This window comes from Acanthochromis polyacanthus, chromosome 7 (assembly GCF_021347895.1).
Source record: "Acanthochromis polyacanthus isolate Apoly-LR-REF ecotype Palm Island chromosome 7, KAUST_Apoly_ChrSc, whole genome shotgun sequence".
In the NCBI taxonomy this organism is placed as follows: Eukaryota; Metazoa; Chordata; class Actinopteri; family Pomacentridae; genus Acanthochromis; species Acanthochromis polyacanthus.
In genome coordinates, this window is record NC_067119.1 from 36,693,875 (window position 1) to 36,720,363 (window position 26,489).

A 26,489-nucleotide genomic window follows, 5' to 3' on the forward strand; every position below is an offset into this window, starting at 1 on the left:
GGCCTTTCCATGCGCAGTGCTGCTGATGAAATGAAATAGGGCCTCTTATATATCCTGGGGTTACAATTAAGCTGAAGCATGTCAAATAGTACTTAAAGCATTATGCAATCATCTGCGTTTTCCTTGTATTCTTCAGGTAATATACTTTTAGTGGTACCAGGCATTGAAATGAACAAGAAATTGAAGAAAATAAGGGTGGTTTAATTTTTTTTTTCAGAACTGTATGACTGTTGCAGATTGTCAGTCACTGTGCAACTTAACAGATTTTGCAACAGCTACTTCAAAGATTTTAGACATGAGGGAGAGCTTGGGCATTGGTTTGTTGTGGTTCTAAACACTTGGATCAAGAATAGGCTTTTAAAAAGATGTTTATTCATAGTGACCTCAGAAAAATGTTGATGAACACTTTAGTTGATACAGACTCTAAAAGACACATGGATGAAGACATGGTTTACATGAAGCAACTAACAATGTTAGCAGAGAGAGATCTATAAGAAAGATGCAGTCCACATACAAATCAGGTCCCCATGGAAGCTTCCAAAGCCACTGCACTTAATGACACATCTGCAACACTTGTAGGAAGGATGTGATGTTTTTTTGTCTAATTGATACAATGATCAATTATTGGCAAAATCAAAACTGTATCCTGTTGAGCCACCCATTCCCTGCACTCTCTGCAGGTTTTGTGTAAATTAGATGTTCTATTTTTTGCTGCTTTGATCTCAAAAGAGGAAATTTAGGAATATGTATCATAAAAGCAAAATATGAACTCAAACAATAAAGCCCTGACACTTTTTTTTTAATTGGATGACTTATTGTACTGCTTGTAAGTTGTATGTCTAAACCGACAGTAACTATGCTAAGACAGCAAAACATTAAATACATGTTAAATAAATATGTGTTACTTATTATTAGCGCACATTAAGTACAATTTATTAGTGATTGATTGGCTTGTACCCAGTCAATGACAGTAGCCTTGTTATTAATCCTCTCTTTGTGTTTTTCAGATGGCAGTGCTGGGGGCCTGCCGGTGTCATGGTGTTACTGAAGCTTGTCCATGTAGTCGGATTGCTGCTGCCAGCAGGAAGCAGCTTGTTGAATTGCAACAGGAGGTAAAGTACATCTAACCTTTGCAGTCTGAGACTGAAGTGCTTTATCAGGATGATAAGGTATAATAAGCAGCTGAAGATATGATGGAGCTATGTCATTAAGGGTTCTATACGTGAGAGGCAGGATTTTAAATTCTATCCTGGATTTTCCAGGGAGCCAGTGGAGAGAAGCTAATACTGTGGCAGTGGTGGTGCAACGGTTACGTTTACTGATCCAAAGGTCAGAGGTTCAAATCCCGATGTGGCCCTTGAGCAAGGCCTTTAACCCTTCCTGCCCCAGGGGTTTCATGGCTGACCCTGCACTCTCTCCTCCCTAATTGGGGGGAGATGCGAAAACTGCAAATTTCCCCTTGTGGGATTAATAAGGGATAATAATTAAAAAAAAAACCTGCAAATTAGGGAAAATAATAATAATAAATAATAATCATAAAAATGCTGGAGAAATATGATCTCTCTTACTGGTTCCTGTCAGAACTCTGGCTGCAGCATTTTGTATTAGCTGGAGGTTTTTAAGAGAGTTATTGGGACATCCTGATAATAGGGAATTATAGTAGTCCAGCCTAGAAGTTACAAATGTGTGGACTATATTTCAGCATCACTCTGAGAAAAGACAGTCCTGATTTTGATGATATTACATAGGCGAAAGAAGGCTGTCCTACAGACTTGCTTTATATGTATGTTGAAGCACATATTCTGATCAAAAATACTTCCAAAATTCTTTACAGTGGAACTGGAGGCTACGACAATGTCATCCAGAGTAACTGTCTAGTTAAATCATCAGTAATAAGAAAAAACTGAAATCTACCTGATAAATATGATTTAACCCAGTTTTGTGTAATTCCTTTAATCCCAACACATTCCAGTCTATGTAATAAGATGTTGTGATCAACTGTATCAAATGCAGCATTGAGATCCAGTAGAACAAGTATAGAAACTAGTTCACAGTCTAAGCTATAAGAAGATCTTTAGTGACTTTCCAGTGCTGTCTCTGTACAATAATATATTCTTAATCCTGACTGAAACTCTTCAGATAAACTATTTCTGTGCACATGATCACATAAATGACTTGCAACAACATTTTCAAGACTTTTATGAATAAAAGGGAGGTTAAATATGGGTTTATTATTGGCTAAAACACCTGAAGTAAGCTTTTTTTAGTGGTTTGATAATAGCATTCAGAAATGACTGCGGTACACGTACTGTTAATGTCATGGCCCCTCCCTCTCCTGCTCTGCACTCCAGCTGATTAGAGCGGCTGTGCAGGAGCACAGCCGGCTCGCATCAACAGTCAGTGATTAGTGGCTGATAAAAGCCCGGCTCTGCCACAGCTCCCTTGCTGGGTCATTGCCTGCGATTCTCTGTCCAATGCACACCTCTGTTGAGCACTGTCTCTCACCTCCTACCTGGACTCCCCTCGCCTTCCTTACCGGCCCTCGGACTTCCTCGCCTGCACCGTCTTTTCCTCCTCCACCTGGAACCCCGTGTCTGCTCGTCTTCCCTCCTCCGCTTTGCAATTCTCCCGTCTGCTCTGGTTCTGTCTGCCCCGCTGTCCCCACCACATCCCCGCCACCAATTTCATCAGCTCAGGCCCTGCCACGTCTCCCGATCCCCCGGACAACTGTGAGTCACCTTTCCCCGTTTTAGTTTAGTTTAGCCCCCACCACGACTGTGAGCCGTCACCTTCAGTTTAGGTTTTCCCCCATCCTGTTTATTTCCCATGCCTCCCATATGGAACGCTTTTGTATTTATTTTGAACATTAAGCCTTTATTCGTACCCGCCTGTCTGTTTGCCTGCTCTTTTGGGTTCACACAACGCCTGTCCCTGACAGAATGACCCAGCCAAACCAGAACCCAGCAGGCACTGGAATTTTTTTTAAATGGCCCTCCATGATATTGAGGCCTACCAAGCCGCCTCCACAGGCCTGAGGCTCCTCAGGGCTGCCTGGTCTGGCTGTGATGCCCCAGGATTTCTCTCGAGATCCTGGGGCACGAAAGGCAACCAGGGCGTTCCTCGAGGGGCTTGAGGCCGCCTCTTTGGCCATAGAGAGGCTCGCCGCTCCCTTCCCCGGTGGCTCCCCTGCAAACCGTGGAGCCTCCAGTGAAAAGACCTGGTCGCCGAAGATGCCCTAACTCCCCTACTCCTGCCCCGGAGGAGCCCTGTGCCACCTCACCTGCAGTGCTGGAGGGGCCCTGTGCTGCCTCAGTTTCCGAGCGGGTTGACGCCGCCTCAGCTTCCAAGCGGGTCGACGCCATCTCACTCCCTGCCAAGGAGAGGCCCAGTGCCGCCTCATTCCCTGCCGAGGAGAGGCCCCCTGCCACCTCACTCCCTGCCGAGGAGAGGCCCCATGCTGCCTCACTCCTGGCTGAGGAGAGGCCCCGTGCCGCCTCACTCTCTCCTGTCCCTGTGGGGAGCATCGCCCCATCTTCTGTCCGTATGGGGGCCATCACCCTGTCTCCTGTCCGTATGGGGGCCATCACCCCGTCTCCAGTCCCTGTGGGGACAATCACCCCGTCTTCTGTCCCTGTGGGGCCTGTCACCCCGTCTTCTGTCCTTGTGGAGACCGTCGCCCCGTCTCCTGTCCTTGTGGGGGCCACCGCCCCATCCCCGGTCCCTATGGCCCCTGCAGCTTTTAAGAAGCTTAAAGCTTCCCCTGCAGCTTTGAAGGAGCTAAAAGCTCCCCCTGCAGCTTTGAAAGAGCTAACGGCTCCCCTTGCAGCTTTGAAGGAACTGAAGGCTCCCCCTGCAGCTTTGAAGGAGCTAAGGGCTTCCCCTGCAGCTTTGAAGGAGCTTAAAGCTCCCCCTGCAACTTTGAAGGAGCTAAAAGCTCCTTTAAAGTCTCCTGCTGCCTTAAAGAGGCGTCCCGCCTCTCCTGCAGCTTTAAAGAGGCGTCCTGTCTCTCCTGCAGCTTTAAAGAGGTTTTCCGCCTCTCCTGCAGCTTTGAAGAGGCTTCCAGCCTCCCCTGGATCCTTGAAGAGGCATAAAGCCTCCTCAGCAGCCTTGAAGGGGCGTAACGCCTCCTTGGCAGCCTTGAGAAGGCTTAATTCCTCCCCCGAGTCCTTGATGAGGAGAAACGCCTCCCCCGAGTCCTTGATGAGGCAAAGCACCTCCCCCGGGTCCTTGATGAGGCAAAACGCCTCCCCCGAGTCCTTGATGAGGTGTAGAGCCTCCCCGGCAGCCTTGAAGGGGCAAAACACCTCCCCTGAGTCCGTGATGAGGCATAACGCCTCTCCCGAGTCCTTGATGACGCGTAGATCCTCCTCGGCAGCCTTGAAGGGGCATAACGCCCCCTCGACAGCCTTGAGGAGGCAAAACACCTCCCCCGAGTCCGTGATGAGGCAAAACACCTCCCCTGAGTCCGTGATGAGGCATAACCCCTCCCCCGAGTCCTTGATGAGGTGTAAAGCCTCCTCGGCGGCCTTGAGGGGACGTAATGCCTCCTTGGCAGCCTTGAGGAGGCTTTAGGCCTCCCCTGAGCCCTTGAAGAGGCGTAGCACCTCCTCGGCAGCCTTGAGGAGGCGTAGAGCCTCCCCCCGAGCCCTGAAGAGGCATAACACCTCCCCTGAGACCTTGAACAGGCGTAGCGCCTCCTCGGCAGCTTTGAGGGTGTATAGCTCCCCTTCGGCAGCCTTGAGGAGGCGTAGCTCCTCCCCCCGAGCCCAGAAGAGGCTTAGCGCTTCCCCTCCAGCCCTGAAAAGGATTAACGCCACCCCAACACTAAGTGGCGCCCCTGCAGTGGCCACCCCAATTGGTCCTCCTGCAGTTGTGGTCTCCTTAGCCCTGTGTCCAGTCCAGCTCCCCGAGAGGTCCTGCTGTCGCCGGCTCCCAGTCCGGCCAACGGGCCGGCCCCCGGAGGTGTCCCGCCACAGCCAGCTCCCAGTTTGGCCTCGCACCCGGCCTCCTGAGGGGTCCCGTCGCCGGCGGTTCCCAGTCCGGCCTTCGGAGGGTCCCCGTCAGATAAGCTGCCGGTTCCCTGTCCGGCCTCCAGAGGGTCGCCGTCAGACCAGCTGCCGGTTCCAAGTCCGGCCTCCAGAGAGTCCCTGTCAAGCCAGCTGCCGGTTCCCAGTCCGGCCTCCAGAGGGTCCCTGTCGAGCCAGCTGCCAGTTCCCAGTCCGGCCTCCAGAGGCTCCCCGTCGAGCCAGCTGCCGGTTCCCAGTCCGTCCTCCTGAGGGTCAACGTCGGGCCAGCCACCGGTTCCCTGTCCAGCCCCCGAGCTGTCCTCCGGAGCGGTCCCTCCAGCCCGTCCAGCCCTGGCCTGTCCAGCCCCCGGGCCGTCCTCCAGAGCGCCGTACCACACACCGCCTGGCCCTGACAGTTAACAAAGAGAGGTTTATGATGCACACTGGAGAGGTAATTAAAGGAAAGATCTAGTACGGATGGGGTTTACCAGACATATTGCTGGTTTAGAATTTACTGTTAACATGAGCTCTTAGAGTTTTACAGCAGAGAAGAATTCCAAATATGAGTCTGGTTCTGTGGACGCTTCCAGAGTCAATGCACCTAAAAATGTGGTGAAACTGGCCGAGCATATCATCTGGCTGTAGCTCTCAGGATTGGACACTTTATTCTTGAACAATCTCAAAAAAACAGCAATTAATATTTATGAAGACATCACACAACCCAGCCACTTCTTGTTTGAACCACTGCCTTCTAATGTGTGTCTTTAAAGATATTCTTAGTTGTACACAGAGACGAAAGCCTGACAAAATGTCATTACACATTGTTTTGTAAGATTAAAAGATTCATTCATTCATTCAAAGACACAAAACGCATAGGTAAGACATAGAGTAAACATTCTATTTAGAAACTTGCTAAAATTCTTTCTGATGTATATTAAACATCCATTTTGGCTGCTTCCACTACATGTAGCATAAATACACAAAGAGAAGAGTGATTAATTCAGCTGGCGAGACTGGGATTTTACTTTGGACAACTCACTCGACTGCAGTGCTCAACCTGAAGTACTTTGTTAGCATGCTGTTCCCACAAATTTATAAATTGTGTCAACTCTTTCCACATATGCAATTGTGCTGTTAGGTTAACATATATCCTCAAACTTTTATATATTTATTGATGTGTGTATATTTATACAAGTAAATCTCATATTATTAGAATATGGTGGAAAATTTATTAAATTAAATTTATTGCACATAAACTGAAATATTATAAGCCTTTATTTGTTTTAATTTTGATGACATCTGCTGGTGTTGGCCTACTTTGTATAATCAGGTCCAAAATCAACACAGCCATCTACCAGCAGGTCTTGAAGCACTACATGCTTCCGTCTGCTGAAGAGCTTTTTGGAGATGCAGATTTTATCTTCATGCAGGAGTTGGGATATCTTCACACTGCTAAAACCATGGTTCCTGGACCATGGCATTACAGTGCTAGATTGGCTAGCTACCTCACCAGATCTGAACCCCATGGAAAATCTGTAGTGTGTTGTCAAGAGGAGAATGGAGCTGTAAGCCGTTATCATCACAGTTAAAACAAAGGTCTGCAATATTTCAATTTATGTGTACTGAGTTTAGAATATATATAGATATTTTTCACTTTGAGCAATGTCTGATTAAAATATTGATCAATTTCAGCCATATTCTGTCCATATGAATGGATATTTATTACTGAACCCATGCTGTCTCTCCCACTATGCTGCAAGAGAACTTGAGTTGTTTGTGCATAGATGCAGAGGGGTTGTGGGGAGTGTGTGAGAGAGGAAAGAATGCAACACTGGAACAGTGTTATGGAACAGTGTTATGGAAGAGATAAGTTATCTGACGTAGCTTCAGGCTAAATTAATATAAATGGTTTTGTCTCATCCACATTTAAAAATATATAGATATAAATTAACAAGACAAATACACTGTCCAGCTCTGCACTGCAGCAAATGACTCAAGTGCGATTAAATATTTTTGCATTTTCATTTACCAGAGCACTCAACTTTTAGTAGATGTGTGTCTATAGGTGTATGTATGTAGTGTTTTTTTTTTTGTTTTTTTTGCCATTTACATGCGTTACAAGTGACTAGCCATGGTTTCTCAGCTTCTTTCTGCTGCTCTGAGGTCTCTGAACTCCCAGTGCCTGCTGTGTTCTATTTTAGCATCATGGCATTTTATGTTCAAGCTGAGTACTGCATATATTAGAGGAATCTGATATGTAGTTTTAGCACAGTTACATTTGCTTCATTACAATTACACAGTGTATTTTGTGATATTGTAACACTTACAACTCAGCAGACATTTTGCGTACAAATTTATATCCCATTTTCTCAGCTGAATTTCTCAGAGTGTTAATTGGAGTGACGGGGAGCACATCAAGTGAAACTGCAAGAATTGCGCTTCCACTTGACATTCCAACTGCTTGTACATGTCAACATGTTGCTGAGAAAAAACATTTAGAATTTCAAATGTAATAATAGTTACAACTTGCATCCAGCTCTGTGCTCATCTTCACACCTTTCAGTCTTGCTTGAATGAGTCATGAACTTGTCATTACATTAATATGGACACATATGGCAAAAATGAGCATTGTAATATTTGTCAGTTGTCACATATTCGTACCCACCAAAGTAACCCCATTATGAAGTCAGATCAAACTTCTGCCAAGTATTATCTTTACTAATTTCTTCATCCATTTCCATAGTCCTGCTCTTGAGCTAAGTAAGTCATGAAGTCCCTGTCATTTATAATGTTGCTAGTGTTGACCAAGGACAAAAGAAACAGCAGAGCCTCACAAAGGCCTGTACCATAAAGCAAGTTCAGCGTTCTCAGGATATCTTTTTGTTGTCTGTCTTAGATATCCACTGTCATGCAAAGCTGATTATCATCTCATTAAGCCAACTCCCCTTTTTCTGAAATTAGCTATAGGCACGCTCACATAAAGAGGCGATGACACCATCGACCATCTTCTATCATAGACAAGTCTGGAGCTGCATATTTCTCACAAGAAGAACAAACTACAATCCTAAAACAAAGAAGAAATTAAACATGTAATACAGGTTGAAAGCAACATAGATGCACAGAGGAAAACAGGGGAGAAAGCTTGCAACAAAATGCTGAATTTGTGAATGTGCAAGTTAATAGGCTTAGCGGTATTACTGTCCCATGATTAAAGCGCGAATAGATCTGACTATAAATACAACTATTCATTCTATTAGGTTAATATGTTACTCAGGTGTATTGTCATGGCATGCAAGACACCTTCAACCTTAGATCTTCCAGGACTGGTAATGTAATTTTCCAGAACATATTAACTTGCCCTGAAGCATGTCAGTAAAAGTGAGAGTTTGTGTCTGTGTGTGTTTTCCAGCTTGATGCTGAGCATTCAAGGAGACAGGAAGCCTTGATGGTTGCAGATGCTTTTCGCATTGCCTTCGAACAACAACTGAGGAAACGAAGTGAACAATTCCTACTACTGGCCGAGGCCAAAATCCTTAAATCCCATCACTGTAAAGATGAAGGTAAGTCTGCTATTAGCACAATATACTAAATACGATACAAACTGGATGGTCAGGTCACCTAACAGGCAGAGGATAGTACCATTAGTCTCCTCTCGATTCAGGTGTAGACATGTACAGTTCTCACTAAAAAGGGCCCTGATTTTTTAGTTTATCCACAGACTTACCACATTATGGTACTTGGAACTGAATTTGCTAAAATTTTGGGGAAAATATTTATTTATAATGTAAAGAAACATTTTTTTCCAGCATCCAGACATGCATGGAACACAAGTACAGCACTGCACAAAGGGTTTAGACAGTAAAAATAAGTGAAGATGCTTTCAAAAATGGAATTTGTCACATAACTTAATACAAAGAGCAATAAGGGTAACAATAGACAGAGAACCAAATAGCCTTAAGTCCAGTCCTTCAGTTTTTTGTTTTTGTTTTTTTACTCAAAGGGGCCAGTTTTTGCTAGTATGGCTGTGTTTTCTGGATTTAGGCTGTTTCAATGTCTTCTGCCTTTACTGGTGCCACTCAAATGTGAGTACAGGCTTTCTCTATCATTCAGGGATTTATTGTTATTTTGTTTAACACTAATTTTGTAATGAGGATATAAATAACCCGTGACTGGGTTGCCTCATAGTTTCTGTTTTTTTGGACCATTAGAAACATACCTGTCTCTTCCCACAGGTCTTAACAGGAATCCTTTAGTCAGCGTAAGCCAGAGACTTAGGGGATTGCTACCTTCTGGTTTGGAGAAGAAAATGCCTGAGGATCTTTCAGAGACTCTCTACAAACTGATGGACTTGGTTAGTATCTTCTCTAACATCTTAGGGCTTGTTTTCTGAGATCACTATAGACACTTAATGAAATGCACTAGAGAAGTTCCATTTGGGAGTAAACACTTTTCAATGTGATTTATTTTTATTGTTTCAGCCACATGAAGGAGAAAATACATGCAACACCTCCTTCACAATTAGTCCTAAGACCTCAATCTGCTTCAAAATAAGTAGTTAATGCCACCTACTGACCACATTCAAAGTCAGAGGTATTTGTACCTCTTGTAATTCTTAGAGGTTGAAGATGACAGTACCTAAACAAAACTGAATCGAATGGAAAGCACACAGTCCACGCTTTTACTAGCATGCAAACGAATTATGAAATTAAAAACACTTTGTGGTGAAAAACTGCTGGAGATAACAGTGTAGAGTCCAAATTGCCACTTCCTGCTTCTTCAACAATAAAAGCTCCCCTTTTAGAGAACCAATAACTAAGTCATATTACAGCCTGCACTCTTAAACATGTTTCAGTAGCGTGTTCTTCATTCATCTGTTTATTATCAAAACTATTTTTGCCTTATTCTCTCTAAAGAGAATGATTCATTTTCCTTTGTGCTGATGGTGTGTTTCTTGTTGTAGCTGAATGACAGGGAGGAGGCCCTGGCCCACCAGAGGAAGGTGAGCATCATGTTAGCTCACAGCGCAGAGGAGCTGCAGAGACAGTTGCACCTAGATTCACATTGCCAACTGCCAGATCAATCAGAGTCCAGGATCAAATCTAAGCAAACAGTAGATCCATCAATGAACCATAGCCAATCTCAACAAACACTTGATGCCTCAGAATCTAAAATATCAGAAGTCTTACCCAAATTTAAAACACAGCCCAAATATGAGCTATCAGATTCCCAGCTTCAGCTGGCCCAACAACCGCATCAAAACAGCCACAAGCCTGAAATTTAGCAGTCAGACCAATCACTATCCTGATCCATTTGCAAGATCTACCAGATGACATGTCTCAGCTGCAGACACGGTAATGGAGGTTTAATTTAAAAGAAAAAAACACAATATGTATGAATCTAAAGTGTAATGGAAGTCTACGATTTCGCCTGAGTACTCGCTGCTTACATAAACTGTAAACTCACCAGGACAAAAAGGATGCGATTGAACTTTCATGAATTCTTTCCCTTACAATATATAAGCCATTTTCTGCCACTGCTGCTGTCATTACAGGTTTCTTAACCTTATGCACAACTTGATTTCTGTTGTAGGTGTTGATCTACAAATACATATAACTTAGAAGGCTCGGAGTCAGCAAAGTGTAGTATATCCTCCTGCTCCCCTCCTTGACACTCCTCACTGATGTGAGGAGGGACAAAGTGGGTGAAGTTTTAACATTGTTCTTTGAAATAAGCCAGGCCAGTGCAGAGTTGATTGCTACGCAATGCATTCTGATTAGATTTCTGTCTGATTTGAACCCTGATTCCTCTAAAGATGTAGGCAATAACCTCAAAAGATCAAGGCGGCTGCAGGTTTTAGTTGTTTAGTTGCTCTACTCTAACTGCAGTGAATCAGGACATGATGGAAAATGCCTCACTTTCACCTGATCTCACAGTCAACTGACTCAGATGCTGGCTCAATGAGGATATTTTTTCAAAACTTTTTAATCTTCATAGATTGGAATCATTAAAATTTTGTTAGCCCGGTTTCAAAGGTTTATTCTATTAACAGAATAAATGTTGTCTGGTTGATGATTACTGTTTTCAGTCTGAGAGGCTAATAAAATTCATATTACAGATCATAAACTGTATATACAGTGGGTCCGGAAAGTATTCAGACCCATTGAAATTTTTCACTCTGTGTCATTGCAGCCATTTGCCAAAATCAAAAAAGTTCATTTTATTTCTCATTAATGTACACTCAGCCCCCCATCTTGACAGAAAAAAAACAGAAATGTAGATTTTTTTTGCAAATTTATTAAAAAAGAAAAACTGAAATATCACATGGTCATAATTATTCAGACCCTTTGCAGCAGCATTCATATTTAACTCACATGCTGTCCATTTCTTCCAATCCTCCTCAAGATGGTTCTGCTTCTTTATTGGAGTCCAGCTGTGTTTAATTAAACTGACTGGACTTGATTAGGAAAGGCACACACCTGTCTGTATAAGACCTTACAGCTCACAGTGCATGTCAGAGCAAATGAGACTCATGAGGTCGAAGGAACTGCCCAAGAAGCTCAGAGACAGAATTGTGGCAAGGCACAGATCTGGCCAAGGTTACAAAAGAATTTCTGCAGCACTCAAGGTTCCTAAGAGCACAGTGGCCTCCATAATCCTCAAATGGAAGAAGTTTGGGACAACCACAACTCTTCCTCGACCTGGCCGTCCAGCCAAACTGTGCAATTGTGGGAGAAGAGCCTTGGTGAGAGAGGTAAAGAAGAACCCAAAGATCACTGTGGCTGAGCTCCAGAGATGCAGTCGGGAGATAGGAGAAAGTTCCACAAAGTCAACTATCACTGCAGCCCTCCACCAGTCGGGGCTTTATGGCAGAGTGGCCCGACGGAAGCCTCTCCTCAGTGCAAGACACATGAAAGCCCGCATAGAGTTTGCCAAAAAACACATGAAGGACTCCCAGACTATGAGAAATAAGATTCTCTGGTCTAATGAGACCAAGATTGAACTCTTTGGTGTTAATTCTAAGCAGTATGTGTGGAGAAAACCAGGCACTGCTTCATCACCTGCCCAATACAATCCCTACAGTGAAACATGGTGGTGGGAGCATCATGTTGTGGGGGTGTTTATCAGCTGCAGGGACAGGACGACTGGTTGCAATTGAAGGAAGGATGAATGCGGCCAAGTACAGAGATATCCTGGAGAAAAACCTCTTCCAGAGTGCTCAGGACCTCAGACTGGGCCGAAGTTTCAACTTTCAACAGGACAATGACCCTAAGCACACAGCTAAAATAACAAAGGAGTGGCTTCGGAACAACTCTGTGACCGTTCTTGACTGGCCCAGCCAGAGCCCTGACCTAAACCCAATTGAGCATCTCTGGAGAGACCTCAAAATGGCTGTCCACCAACGTTCACCATCCAACCTGACAGAACTGGAGAGGATCTGCAAGGAAGAATGGCCGAGGATCCCCAAATCCAGGTGTGAAAAACTTGTTGCGTCATTCCCAAGAAGACTCATGGCTGTATTAGCTGAAAAGGGTGCTTCTACTCAATACTGAGCACAGGGTCTGAATACTTATGACCATGTGATATTTCAGTTTTTCTTTTTTAATAAATTTGCAAAAATTTCTACATTTCTGTTTTTTTCTGTCAAGATGGGGCACTGAGTGTACATTAATGAGAAATAAAATGAACTTTTTTGATTTTGGCAAATGGCTGCAATGACACAGAGAGTGAAAAATTTCAAGGGGTCTGAATACTTTCCGGACCCACTGTATATCGTAGCCGTTATCTAGTGTTGCTTATTAACACTGGACTTACTTAATTGTTGAACCACACTGGTTGATCACAACATTAAAACCACCTATGTGATGGTCCTGCTTATGCCAACAAAACAGTTCTGACTCGTGTGAACATGGACAGGGGCCCTCAGAGGTGTCCTTTGGTGTCTGGCACTGGGATGTTGGCATCCATTAGGTCCTATGGGCTGGGAGTGGGCCTGGAATGAACTCATTTAGATACATCCTACAGAAACGTTAAATTGGATTGGTATCTTGGGAGTTTGGAGGCCATGTCCATGACTTTGGGCTTTTGCTTGTATTCCTGGAGTCAATTCAAATAAATGTTTGCAGTGTAGCAGAGCATGTTGCCCATCATTGGTTTTAATGTGTATTTAACAAGACAGAATGTTCTAGTAAGGGATGTGATAAATCTTTGAAAAACCTGTGAAGCTGTGACATTGTAAATATCTGACAGATTATTAATAAAAGCTAGTGTCTTGCATTTATTTCCTTTGTGTAATTACTGCTTTCAGTTTCTGTAATTTGAGAGGGACATGTCTACTCAGCTGACTTTTCCACAAACTGATCTGATGCTGATTAATGTGAGAATTATTGCTGTGAAACGATTACAATTTTTAATCCGATTAATCACAACGTTGCTGTGGATTAATTGTGATTAATCACGATTCAATACTATTGATGTTTAATCTATATTAATCACGTTTCATTTTGTGTGAGCAAACAGATTCAAGAAAGAAGGGAATATATATGCACTTAACATGTTTGTGTTTTAACACCTGTGCTTCGGTGAAAAGAAAACTCTACTTCTTGTAGAGTGTGTGTATTACTAGGTAAGTTGGTGGACTGTTCTGTCTTTGGGGGTTTTTTGTATTGAAAAGAAGGTCAACATGCTGTTTAACGCATGGGTTTTTTAACTAAATTTCAAAGAGGTGCAGTCAGAAAAAATGTATTAAAGCAAAGGTCCAGAAAATCTTAATGCGTAACTCGAATTAGTGTGATATATGTTGATATAACGTGATAGGTTTATTAGGGTCTGCAATAAATGACAAATCAAATAAGTTTAGTTCGGTTTGAGAACATTTATAAATAAATAACTTTTGATATAACTGTACATCTGAAAAGAGATGTTATGTAATATTTTAAGGAATATCAGCAACAACAACTCAAACAACCTCACCATTGTAACAGAACAGGATGATGCAGAACGTTGCATAATCAAAGAGTTTCAAAAATGTGCATGAAGAAAAGTTGAATCTGTTGAGCAAAGGGAACACCCTACTATCTCATAATCCAATACACTCTCTTGATGCCTTTTTTGATAAAGTTGGTGTCCTCAGGGTGAGAGGAAGGCTGTGCAACTCCTCTCTTCCCAACTCCATCAAGCACCTTGCAATTATTACCAAAGATCACATTACACAGATTATTATAGCTCATCATCACAAAGGGATAAAACATCAAGGAAAATGTCTCGCCATGAATGAAATCAGGTCCCATGGCTACTGGATTCCAGGAATTAACCAGACAGTAGCATCATACATTCGTCAATGTGTCACCTGCAGACGGCACCAAAAACCAATGGAAGAGCAAAGTGTGGCTGATCTACTCCCTGAACGTGTAGAGCCATCACCCTTCACCTTTTGTGGAAGGTAGTTGCTAGAGGTACGGACCCGTAGCCTTTGGCCTACGGATACGGCACTTTCCATTTGCCAATCAGATACGCGAGATCTGGTCACGTGACTCCCGGTAGACGCTGGAGGTACGGACCCGTAGCATCGGTACTACAGGCACGAACCCTAACCCAACACTAACCCTAACCTTAACCTTTGCTTACCTTTCAACAGTTTGCAGTGGTTAGAAGCTTCTTGACTCGCGAGACTCACGTACAGGTCCGTATCTGTCTGGCAAATGGAAAGTGCCGTATCCGTAGGCCACAGGCTACGGGTACGGGTCCGTATCTGTAGACACTACCTTTGTGGAATGGACTGCGTTGGCCCATTCCTCAGGAAGCAAGGAAGAAAGGAGAACAAGAGGAATGGCCTTCTTTTCACTTGCCTTTGCTCCTGTGTTGTTCATATTGAGATGCTTGACATGTCTGCTGATACCCTCATCAATGGCCTTCGATGTTTCATTACCATATGAAGTGCTGTTTGTTAGATCAAGTCTGTCAGATATGTTTGATAGATGCTCTTTTTCCCTCCTGCGTAAATCCGGTCTTCATAGTTTTGATGTCTACAGTTTTGTTCTATACTAGAAAGAATAGTTAAATTAAAGAAAAGCCCTTAAAAGAGTGTATCCAAACGTTTGACGATGCATTTGGAGAAGCTGTTAAAAAAAAAAAACCCCAAAACAAAATGTGTGCCAAATTAAAAATAAGTAAATGAATCAGAGGTTTCTATCGAATGTAATTGCAACGATAGGTGGGTCATTTTGGGACCATGTTGTGCATTCATGGGGTAGAGATAATAATAATAATGGTTACATTTATTAGCGCTTTTCAAGAGATGCAAAAATGCATTTTACATAACAGTAAAAGAAGTGGTAGAGATTAAATATTGAGTAATAAAATACATACCATGCATAGAGATTGAATAAAATCATTTGCTCAGGTAACTTTTGACCAATCTTGTGCGTCAGAGGACTTAAAGCATTATTTGCATGCTTTTAATATTTGGCATCCACACATTACATTAACAGTGAGCGCCATGCAAGCTTATAGTTTCAGATGTCAATTTCACACATTTTTGCAATTTTGGTTTTCCACAACATGACCCCATTTCAACCCAACTAAACACTGAGGGAAGATTTTATGTGACCATCATCTAAGCTGAACTGTGCATTCTAACACTCAAACCTGACCACACCTCACACTTTTAACTCAATATAGAATCATTTTTGTAAAAAAACAAAACAAAACAAAAACTTTGTATAATCTCAAAGGTCTTCAAATATTAATTTAGACAAAAATAAAATCAAAATAATAAAAATTTTAAAAAGCACAACATTTAAGAAGAACCTCTGTATTTTAGCTCTATGCACAGAATGTTACAAGTTTACAAATTCTTTTTTTTTTTTATCTTGTTTCTGAATGTTGCCTGTTACAGTCTTGTATTGGCAAGTTAGTGGAAAACTATGTGAAAGATCTCCAAATACAGTAATTATTCAACCACACTCAAATTATTCTATTTGATCATCAATGCTTATCAGTGGTTTCACTTTTGTTCCATCGTTGAGGGGCTGAGCTGAGGTGAATCTTCTAAACATGGTTAGCCACAAAGGTGTGGAATTGCCGTGCTTCATTTTTAATGTATCCCAAGACCACGTTAGAGTTGGTCCAGAAAAATTCATCAGTTACAGCATCTCCAAGTTCCTCCTTGAGCATGTTGCTCACCTTGACAAAAACAACTGCAGCTGCCAATTCCAACCTTGGGACAGTTGTGACCTTCGATGGTGAGAGGCGTGATTTTTCTACAACTAAGACACAGTGAACATCTCCATCTTCATTTTGAAGCCTCCAGTAGGAACACTGCCCATAGCCCTTCAAATTAGCATTCGAGAAATGATGCAGCTCTGTCTTCAAAACCTTGCCAAATCCAACAGGTGAGTGCATGAGGGGTGATGTTATCAATTTTAGGATAGATTACTTCTCCACTGATCCCATTTTGGTTGCAGCTCATCACAGAGACGATCATCCCAGCCTGTACTTTGCCTACACATCTCTAGAAAAATGAGCTTTGCGTTGAGCAGAACTGGTGTCACAAACCCAAGGGGATCAAAAAAGGAGGCAACTGTAGACAGAATGCCACTGTGTGTTGCCGACTGATCCTTGAGGCTGACACAAAGCTGAAAATCTTCAAAATCCACATTCAACTGGATCCCAAGCACTCTCTCAATCGATAGATCATTGAATGAGAGATCCATAGTCTTCACATTAGTCACCTGTTCAGAGGATGGTATTCTCCCAAGGACATCTCTATCATTCAACATAAACTTGTGCAGTCATAAACCACTCGTGGCACAAAGTTCATAAACTTCTCTGGCAAACAGAATGGCGTCTTCAGAGTTTTGAACACTTGCAAACCCGTCGTCAACACAGAAATCTCTCATGATAAACTGTAAGGTTTTAGGGTATAGGTCACTGTTCTCTTTAGCGAGATGTTTCAGCCAAAGTTTGCGCATCCAACTGGAAGAAGCTACACCAAACAGATGCAACATCATATAGAAATCACTAGGTGATGAGTTCAAATCTCCTTTCTTCCACCAAAGAAAGTGCAGGTAGCAGCCTCATTCACATGAAATTGTTGGAAAGAATTTTCAATGTCACACATCAATGCAACAGGGTGCTAACGAAAGCGAATGAGTAGTTTGCTCAAGTTGTGCAGCATGTCAGGCCCAGAGGTGGTCATTTAAACTGGTTTCGTTGTGTCTGGTAGAGCAATTGAACACAATGTGAAGCTTATCCAGCTTCTTTGCATGATGAACACTGTGATGGGGGATGTACCATATCTCACCTTCACTCCCAATGTCCTTGATCTGCTCTGCATCTCCCCTTTCAGTAACCTCTTCCATCAACTGTACATACTACTCCTTGTACCTTTCATCCCATTGCAGCCTTCTTTTGAAGTGGTTGAGGCATATCATGGCTGAGGTAGCTCTTTAACTGTGATTCTGTGACAGAGGCGACATGTGCTCAGCAAATCATGGGTTTGAGATAAGACTCATAAGTGGGAATGTGAGCATGATTTGCAGGTATGCAATCGTTTGTGTAGGCAAATGGAAGATCAACCTGAACGGCAGAACTGTATCTTCTTACACGAAGGCCAAAAACACGCTCACTTGGGAGAACTGTGTTTGTTCCACTCTCTGCTCATAGTTATCAACTTCAACTTCACTGGATCCCTTTCAGCAGTTAGACTGTCACTCACTTCTTGGTCGATAAATGTAGTATCACTTTGAGTGTCCAGTAGAGCATAGACAAGTTTCTCAGCAGTTGGATTGTTTTCAGATGACACTCACACTGGCATCAACATCAATTTTTTGAGAGGAGACTTCCCCTGCTACAACAAGTCACGCTGCAGCAGCGCCTTGATTTGACCACATCTCTGAGAAAGACTTGTCGGTTTTGTGGTTGTATTCATGAAGGACTGAAGGATGTTTTCCTTTGCAGTTGTCACAGAGGTGATGATTATGACACTCCTTTGTACTATGGCCAGATGTTAGACATCCATCGCAGAGTTTCTTCTCCTTTGTCACTCCACCGACATCTCAGTGAACTTATGACATTGTAGTGCAACTCACACTGATCACACAGCCCCACCATCCTGTGCACCGTGATCACATCCTGTGCACCGTGATCACGAGTGACTTTCCACACCCACAATCCTGTGCACCACTCCCACTCACCAACGCTCCGCGCCGTTCAAACGCTGAATCAGGAAATAGGATAAGAGGGCCAGTCCGGAGAGGCGATGAGTGGAGTGAATGAGGAAGAGATCGGCGTACGTGTGCGTTGTAGCGTCGTGTAAGTCCGCGTCTTATGCTCTGTTCTGGAAGTTCTGTGCGTCGTTCAAAGTGGGCATCAGCCGAAGACGGATTTTACCCGGGGCATTGTGTCTATAGGAATATCAGGAGAGCATCTCATCGCCGTTGGGTCCGGAGTCCAACAGTTGGATGGAGTGACCACTGGTTGACTGACCGACTGACCTTAACCGACTATAAATTCCGTGAGTGATTCTTGAGTGTGTGTGGATTTATGAATGAGTGTTTCTAAATAGCAAAAAGACGCTGGGGTATTATTGTCCGGATTTGGAAACGAAAAGAGTAGGTCCGCGGTAAAACCCGGACTGGATTCACAATTTCAAGTTGGTTTTCTTTGGGCTTAAACTGGACTGAACTGTGTGTGAAATCTATGTTGAAAACCCGAAATGGACCTTGCAGTTAAAATGAACTGAACTCCCGAACTGAACTGAGTTTACCTGAGTGCACACACAGCTGAGTTTGTTATTTTATGTTTGGTTTTGACTTGCATATGCATTGAATCTAATTTGGAAAATCTACTTTGCTTTGTTTTTCCTCTTCTCCCTCTCTGGTTGATATGTGCATAATAATATATTGTTTTTGCTTTACATGACGTTCTTGATTTGTGCGGGTATAAAAAAGGTTTTTATTTCTTGAATTGTCAGACGCGACTCTGGCTGGCACCCCAGACTAACCCGTTACAACATGCATGAAGCTGGTGCCTATTATCCTGACAAAGAATGCATTGATTCTTAACCTTTCTCTGGTCTGACCTTTGGCTCACTCTTCTGTCCTTCACTCCTTTTTTCAGGAAACACCATAAGAGCTTTTTCCCATAGGTGCTTAAAAATACACATTCTTTGCGTTGGAATGCAACAGCATGTAACTGTTTTCCTTTCAAATTTAAATACATTTTCAGACTTTTTCGAAGAGTGTCCCTCATGTAAAAACAAAACAAAACAAAAAAAACCCCTTCTTAGATAAACACTTCCTGTGTCGCTGGAACGGTGCCAGAAAATAAAAGCCTTTAACATTAAAAATACGCCTTCAAAATAAAAGCATGAAGGGAGCTGTCATTTTAACACTAGCAAAACAAAAGCTTGCAAAAAGTGATGAATTGATCAACAGACCTTTATAAGAGTAATTTACAATTGGCTTTAGATGTCAATTTTACTTGTTTTTGGCCACTTTGAGAAGACTATAGCATGTGATTCACATCCCAGTCTTATTCATCAAACCACTGAATGAGATCAGATTCAGATTCAGATAAACTTTATTTATCCCCGAGGGGCAATTAAGGTGCATATGAGCAGCAGGACGTTATAAAAAATAGACAGGGTAAACCACTGAATGAGATGTTGTGTAATGCATGGAAGACTCTGACTCATTACAAGCAGATGAAATGCAGTGAAGAATATTTTATCTTTCACATACCTGACCTCATTAATCACCCTTTTCCCTATTCTTAGTTTTTCTGTTTCAGATGTTAAAGAGTTTTATTCTTAAATGAAGTGAAGTAGAAGCAGAAAGTCACATTTAATAAGAAACAGTCAAATAAAGTATGCTACATGTATCTTGAAAATGTACTGAATTACAGTAATTAACTAACAGTAACAGAGAAGATGTCTTCACATCCTGTATGGAGAGATCCTTTCTAAAGCCTGTCTTACCGCTGGATTTTTGTGTTGCATTTGTTAATGCTAGTGATGTTGTCATGGGAGCTCCACACTGACATTTCCAGTGGACTCATGGACATTAGGCAAAAACAACAAACCAAAGAGACAAAACAGGAATAAAAACTGGATCGCCATTGGCAGATACTGCGTAAAAGAGTCTGATTTTTAAAAAAACGCATGAAAAAAAACCCTGACAGGGTTTATTAACAGTTACATCAAGTACAAGCTTTGACTCAGAGACCCCCAACTATCTAGATCATGGAGCCTATGCCTTGTAAGCCTGTTCAGGCCACAGAGAAAATGCATTTTTATGTCCTTTAAACATGGCCTGTCATTATATGTTCCTTTTGATGACAGTAAGGTTGAGTGGTGACATGCTGCACATTAAGGGCCCAGGAGAGGGCAGTGTTTGTCTATGTATTTCCCTCTTAGAACCAGAATCAGTGGCTTTTGTCATACAGTATACATTATGTTGTCAAATTGCATTTATGACTGTGAAATATTAATCTACCTTTGTGTTCTTAAGCTTCCAGCATCAACAGAATACCAACTCAGAGAGTCAATTCCACACTCTGATGACATCATATTAACTATTCAATTCAATTATATTTTATTTGTATAGCACCAGTTACAATTACAATTGTTTCAAGGCGCTTTGCAGAACTCATATACCTGAACTGTTCACTTTTTATAACTCGATGTATGAACAAAACTGGGAGTAAAGTTGTAGTGGGGGAATTCAAAATTCTTTCTTTAGGTTAGTATAATTCTGCCCATCTTTTGTTGACCTAAAAGTGGTTAAATTTAAATGGACTTATAATATTGGACAGGATGTCAAAAAACAAAGATACAAACAAAAAAAACTCACTTAATTCACAGCCAAAATACAAAAGGGCATGAAACAGCATCCTAAATGCTATGTACAACCCTTATTACTGGAAGTGGTGTTCTCCATCCAACACTAGAGGCACTTGGATCTGCAGAGGTGCAGGTCAGCATTTACTGGAATATATAACTTCATTGTTAGAGCTAAAGCTTGGTGTGGATTCATTTCATCCACTGTATCATTATACAGGCTGGTTTAAAAAGCTCTTGTCTCAAGTCATATGTGAGTTTGACGCAGTGTATCATTTTATCGTCACGTGACACATTCTTATGAAAAGGACACTTGTTTGTATGTTATCCGTATGTCCTGGTTCTACTTTCAATCAGAAGACGTATTGTGTACAGTGCATGGTAAAAACAAAAACAAAAGACACATTTTCTATGCCCTGACATAGGACAGCTAGCATATTCATTATCCCACAGTTCCATGGAAGTGGTTGACAACAAATAGCATTACCGTTTTAGGGGACGCAAGAACTACAACTTGAACTGCTTTCATAGTATAACTATATGTATCCTGCAAACTATTCTATATTGTACACAATCATTATGTATGTATTGCTATTTCTGTGGATGTCTTTGACGGAGGAAATCAGCACTTCGTACTGGATTATTATTGTATTTATTGCTGTACAACTCTACTCATGGTAACCTGGACAGGGTTTTTTTTTAATTATTAGTTATCGTTTATTTATTTTCTAAGGGATTGTTTTGTTTTTATTCTTCCTCACATTATGAGTATTTTTGTATGATTTACCCATCATAAATGGGGGGGGGGGTGGATTATGCAACTAAATGTAAAACTGCAAATGCGATTACGAAACACATGAATAAAATAGTTGATCACAAAAAAAACTTGAACTGCTTTCTCAGCGGGCTGCATAGTGGTGTAGTGCTTAACACTTTTGCCTTGCAGCTTGAAGATCCCCGGTTCAAATCCCGGTCTGGGCTGGTATCTTTCTGCATGGAGTTTGCATGTTCTCCCTGTGCATGTGTGGGTTTTCTCTAAGCACTCTGGCTTCCTCCCACAGTCCAAAAATATTCTGTGGTTAATTGGTTACTCTAAATTGCCCATAGGTGTGAATGTGAGTGTGATTGTTTGTCTGTATATGTAGACCTGTGACAGACTGGCAACCTGTCCAGGGTGTCCCCTGCCTTCACCCGAGTCAGCTGGGATAGGCTCCAGCACCCCCCGCAACCCTAGTGAGGATAAAGCGGTGGACGGATGCTTTCTCAGCAGTGCATGATTCGTATCAGCCAAATGATGTTCATTTTATGGCCTGAAGATGAGCTTATTTCTCTTTGTTGGTGTTACCCAAAGTTAATTAAACTTTAAATTGGCTTAGCTTCTGTCCAGTCATCAACCAGCTTGTGTTTTTGTTTTTGTTTGTGTTTTCTGAAAAATCCTTTTTGTTGTGTTTTCTGTTTTGTTTTAGTGTTCTGGTACAAGTTGTTGTGTGGGCGGTTTCAATTTTCCAAATACTCAAAATATGAAAGCGGAAAGACAAATATGCTGAAATTGTCTTAAGGTGGGCTGCTTGGGAGCACAACTGTTTTCAGTAAATATTTACAGTCCACTATATTTTAAAATGTCTTCTGTATGGAAATGCTGACCTGATGATGTTGCTACAGAAATGATCAAGGTATCACTTTAATTGTCATTCCATCACAAGATTTTACAAAACAAGGGTTTGCTTGAAAGCAACCTACAATAGTAGCAGTCATAATGCATGGCTTTTAAATGATCAGATCTGAAGTTATCATTATGAACACTACTGGATTTAATGGCCTGTTTGGACACTCACTGGTGCAATGTTTGCTCTGGTGAGTTCAAAGTAAAATAGAGTTACCTCTAAATAAGACAACACATGAGCCATATTCAGAACTTCAAAATCTACTGGTTAAGCTATTCATGTTTATCTTTCAGTGTATTTAAGGATGCACTGAGTAAATTAATGACACTTGGGTTTTTAACTTTTTTATTTACTAAATTGTGGAGAAGTGCCTACTACCTCCAGAAATGAACCGACATTTATTTAAAGTGGATGCCATTTTTTATTTTATTTTTATTGTAGTATTTGAGACAGTGAGATGTGACATGTGGAACCATGTCAAAATACACTGTGTGTTCATAGCAATAAACGAGAACGTGAGACAGTGTGGTTTTGTTGATGTCTTGCTAATGGCTCTCCCCAAAAATATAGATGTGGAAATTACAATCTATCATACAATTCTTTGTGCTGGTCAGTTTGAAAATTTATCACTGACTATAGTTGATTCTCTTTTTTCTCAAATGAAATGCTTGCAACAGTATTCAGATTCACTTCAGTTTTTATATCAGGTGGTGTAGCAGAACATCCTGGCTTAGAATCTCAGCACTGGCCTTGTGTGGAATTGGCATGTTCTGTGGCTGCATGGGCATTCTCTTGGTGCTGTGTTTCCTAAAGACAAAGACCAATTGAACTGAACACTTTAATTGCTGCCAAAGGGTGTAAATACTTTAGAAATGTTTAAATAAGAGATTTCAGTTTTTGACATTTAATACATTCTCAATAAAGTCCTCAGACATGTTTTGATTTTCATATTGTAGATTATTGATTGTAGACTGATGAGCAAAGCTGTCAGGTTTAACCATTTGAAATTATCTGAATCTATTTCTCCACAAAGCCCTATAACCTACATAAACTTTCTATATCCATAATTGCTTATCTGTCACTCCAAATCATACACTATATTACCAAAAGTATTGGCTCACCCATCCAAATAATCAGAATCAGGTGTTCCAATCACTTCCATGGCCACAGGTGTATAAAATCAAGCACCTAGGCATGAAGACTGCTTTTATAAACATTAGTGAAAGAATGGGTTGCTCTCAGGAGATCAATCAATTCCAGCATGGAACTGTGATAGGATGCCACCTGTGCAACAAATCCAGTCGTGACATTTCCTCGCTCCTAAATATTCCACAGTCAACTGTCAGCTGTATTATAAGAAAGTGGAAGTGTGTGGGAACGACAGCAACTCAGCCATCAAGTGGTAGGCCACATAAACTGACGGAGCGGGGTCAGAGGATGCTGAGGCGCATAGTGCGAAGAGGTGGCCAACTTTCTGCAGAGTCAATCGCTACAAACCTTCAAACTTCATGTGGCCTTCAGATTAGCTCAAGAACAGTGCTTCAGCAGAGAGCTTCATGGAATGGGTTTCCATGGCCGAGCAGCTGCATCCAAGCCACACATCACCAAGTGCAATGCAAAGCGTGGGATGCAGTGGTGTAAAGCACGCCGCCACTGGACTCTAGAGCAGTGGAGACGCCTTCTCTGGAGTGACCAATCGTGCTTCTCCCTCTGGCAATCTGATGGATGAGTCTGGGTTTGGCGGTTGCCAGGAGAACCATACTTGTCAGACTGCATTGTGCCAAGTGTAAAGTCATATCGAACCCTATGGATAAGGAATGGAATGTCACTTACACTTTGATGTGAGTCAAGGTAGGTGAGCGAATACTTTTGGCAAAATAGTGTATGTCTCTTCATTTTCTCCATGTAAGTCATTTGACCATTAAGTTACTAAAGTCACTCAATTTGGTTTTCTTCAGCTAAGAAATGTAAATATACCGTATGTTTTGTATCTTCATGTAACTTGAACTAATTAGCTGAAAATAAAGTAATAAAAATTCAGGAAAATAAGGGAATCCATCCATCCATCCATCCATCCATCCATCCATCCATCCATCCATCCATCCATCCATCCATTCATTCATTCATTCATTCATCTATTCATTCATTCATTCATTCATTCATTTTCTCCTCCAAAATGTATTTCGGTTAAATCCACTTGCCACCTGTAGGTCTCACATTAACCCAATTCTTGCATCCATCCACCAGGTTCTTTCTGGCTTGTCCCCAGTAATTTTTCTGATTTCCTTATTCCTCATTTTGTTTCTGTATTGCTCCAAACATCACATCTTGACCTTTGCAAAACAGAAGGTCATAATGGCTTTTCCCTGCCCTTTTTTGTTGTTGTTTTGAAATAACTTCTAAAACCCCATCTCTGTAGGCAAGCCTTTTTACAGATGTGTGTTGGGTGTTTGTGCATGGACGTTCTGTCACTAATGGAATGTGATAAGGTTGTTTTTCTGAGGACAGTCTGCTTGTACAAACATATCTTGATATGTCCCAAAAATATTGCTTTCCATGCTGTCCTGCCAAAGGTTTCAACTTGACTTTGTCTATATATGTTACAGGTTACTCGACTTATAGCAAGTGAAGCAAAAAAGGCAAATGCCAGACATCACAGGTCACAAGTCACAACAGCAATAACTAGATTCCTTTAATCAGCTTATGGCTACATAGTTTCTGAGCCAATATCCAGAAACTGAAGTCTTGTACTGTATCACTTTCACCACCCATGTCTGCCCCATTAACTTTAGATAATAGCAAAGCTTTTCACACTTGGAATGGCCCACAAGCCATCTGAATGATTTGCATCTTTGGTCTTGAAGCACTAAGCATCACTGACTGCAGGCATTTTAGGAATTGGACTGACAGCAAATAAATGGAATGAGAATTGCATAGCTATAGCAGCTCCTGCCAAAGAGAAAACACATTCTAAAACGGCAATTTATGTTCAGTGAAAATAATATCAGTATATGGCAGGATTAAGTGACTTTTTAAAAAATGAAATGACTGATGTCAAACTGATGGGAAAAAGACTGTTAAATGAGCATTATGCAGTGACTGTTAGTGTAAAGTTATACACACGTGGAAAAAATTGTTGGTACCCCTCAGTTAAAGAAGGAAAAACCCACAATTCTCACTGAAATCACTTGAAACTCACAAAAGTAACAATAAATAAAAATTTATTGAAAATTAAATAATCAAAATCAGCCATCACTTTTGAATTGTTGATTAACATAATTATTTAAAAAAACAAACTAATGAAATAGGGCTGGACAAAAATGATGGTACCCATAACTTAATATTTTGTTGCACAACCTTTTGAGGCAATCACTGCAATTAAACGATTTCTGTATTTGTCAATGGGCGTTCTGCAGCTGTCAACAGGTATTTTGGCCCACTCCTCATGAGCAAACAGCTCCAGTTGTCTCAGGTTTGATGGGTGTCTTCTCCAAATGGCATGTTTCAGCTCCTTCCACATATGTTCAATGGGATTCAGATCTGGGCTCATAGAAGGCCACTTTAGAATAGTCCAACGCTTTTCTCTCAGCCATTCTTGGGTGTTTTTGGCTGTGTGTTTTGGATCGTTGTCCTGTTGGAAGACCCATGACCTGCGACTGAGACCAAGCTTTCTGACACTAGGCAGCACATTTCTCTCCAGAATGCCTTGATAGTCTTCAGATTTCATCGTACCTTGCACACTTTCAAGACACCCTGTGCCAGATGCAGCAAAGCAGCCCCAAAACATTACTGAGCCTCCTCCATGTTTCACCGTAGGGACAGTGTTCTTTTCTTCGTATGCTTGGTTTTTGAGTCTATGAACATAGAGTTGATGTGCCTTACCAAAAAGCTCCAGTTTGGTCTCATCTGTCCAAAGGACAGTCTCCCAGAAGCTTTGTGGCTTGTCAACATGCATTTTTGCAAATTCCAGTCTCGCTTTTT

General features: G+C 41.7%; 1 protein-coding gene across 1 annotated transcript in view; it reads left to right on the forward strand.

The window, feature by feature from the left end:
* The window catches only part of ccdc125 (coiled-coil domain containing 125), a 31,068-nt gene extending 19,888 nt beyond the window's left edge, over positions 1-11,180 (forward strand). Inside the window, exons 5-8 of the mRNA XM_051950716.1 lie at positions 1,008-1,112; positions 8,416-8,566; positions 9,239-9,357; positions 9,967-11,180. Of these exons, the coding sequence (XP_051806676.1) occupies positions 1,008-1,112; positions 8,416-8,566; positions 9,239-9,357; positions 9,967-10,287 (696 nt within the window). The 3' untranslated portion in view covers positions 10,288-11,180. The remainder of the gene's footprint in view (positions 1-1,007; positions 1,113-8,415; positions 8,567-9,238; positions 9,358-9,966) is intronic.
* Positions 11,181-26,489: the final 15,309 nt, after the last annotated feature.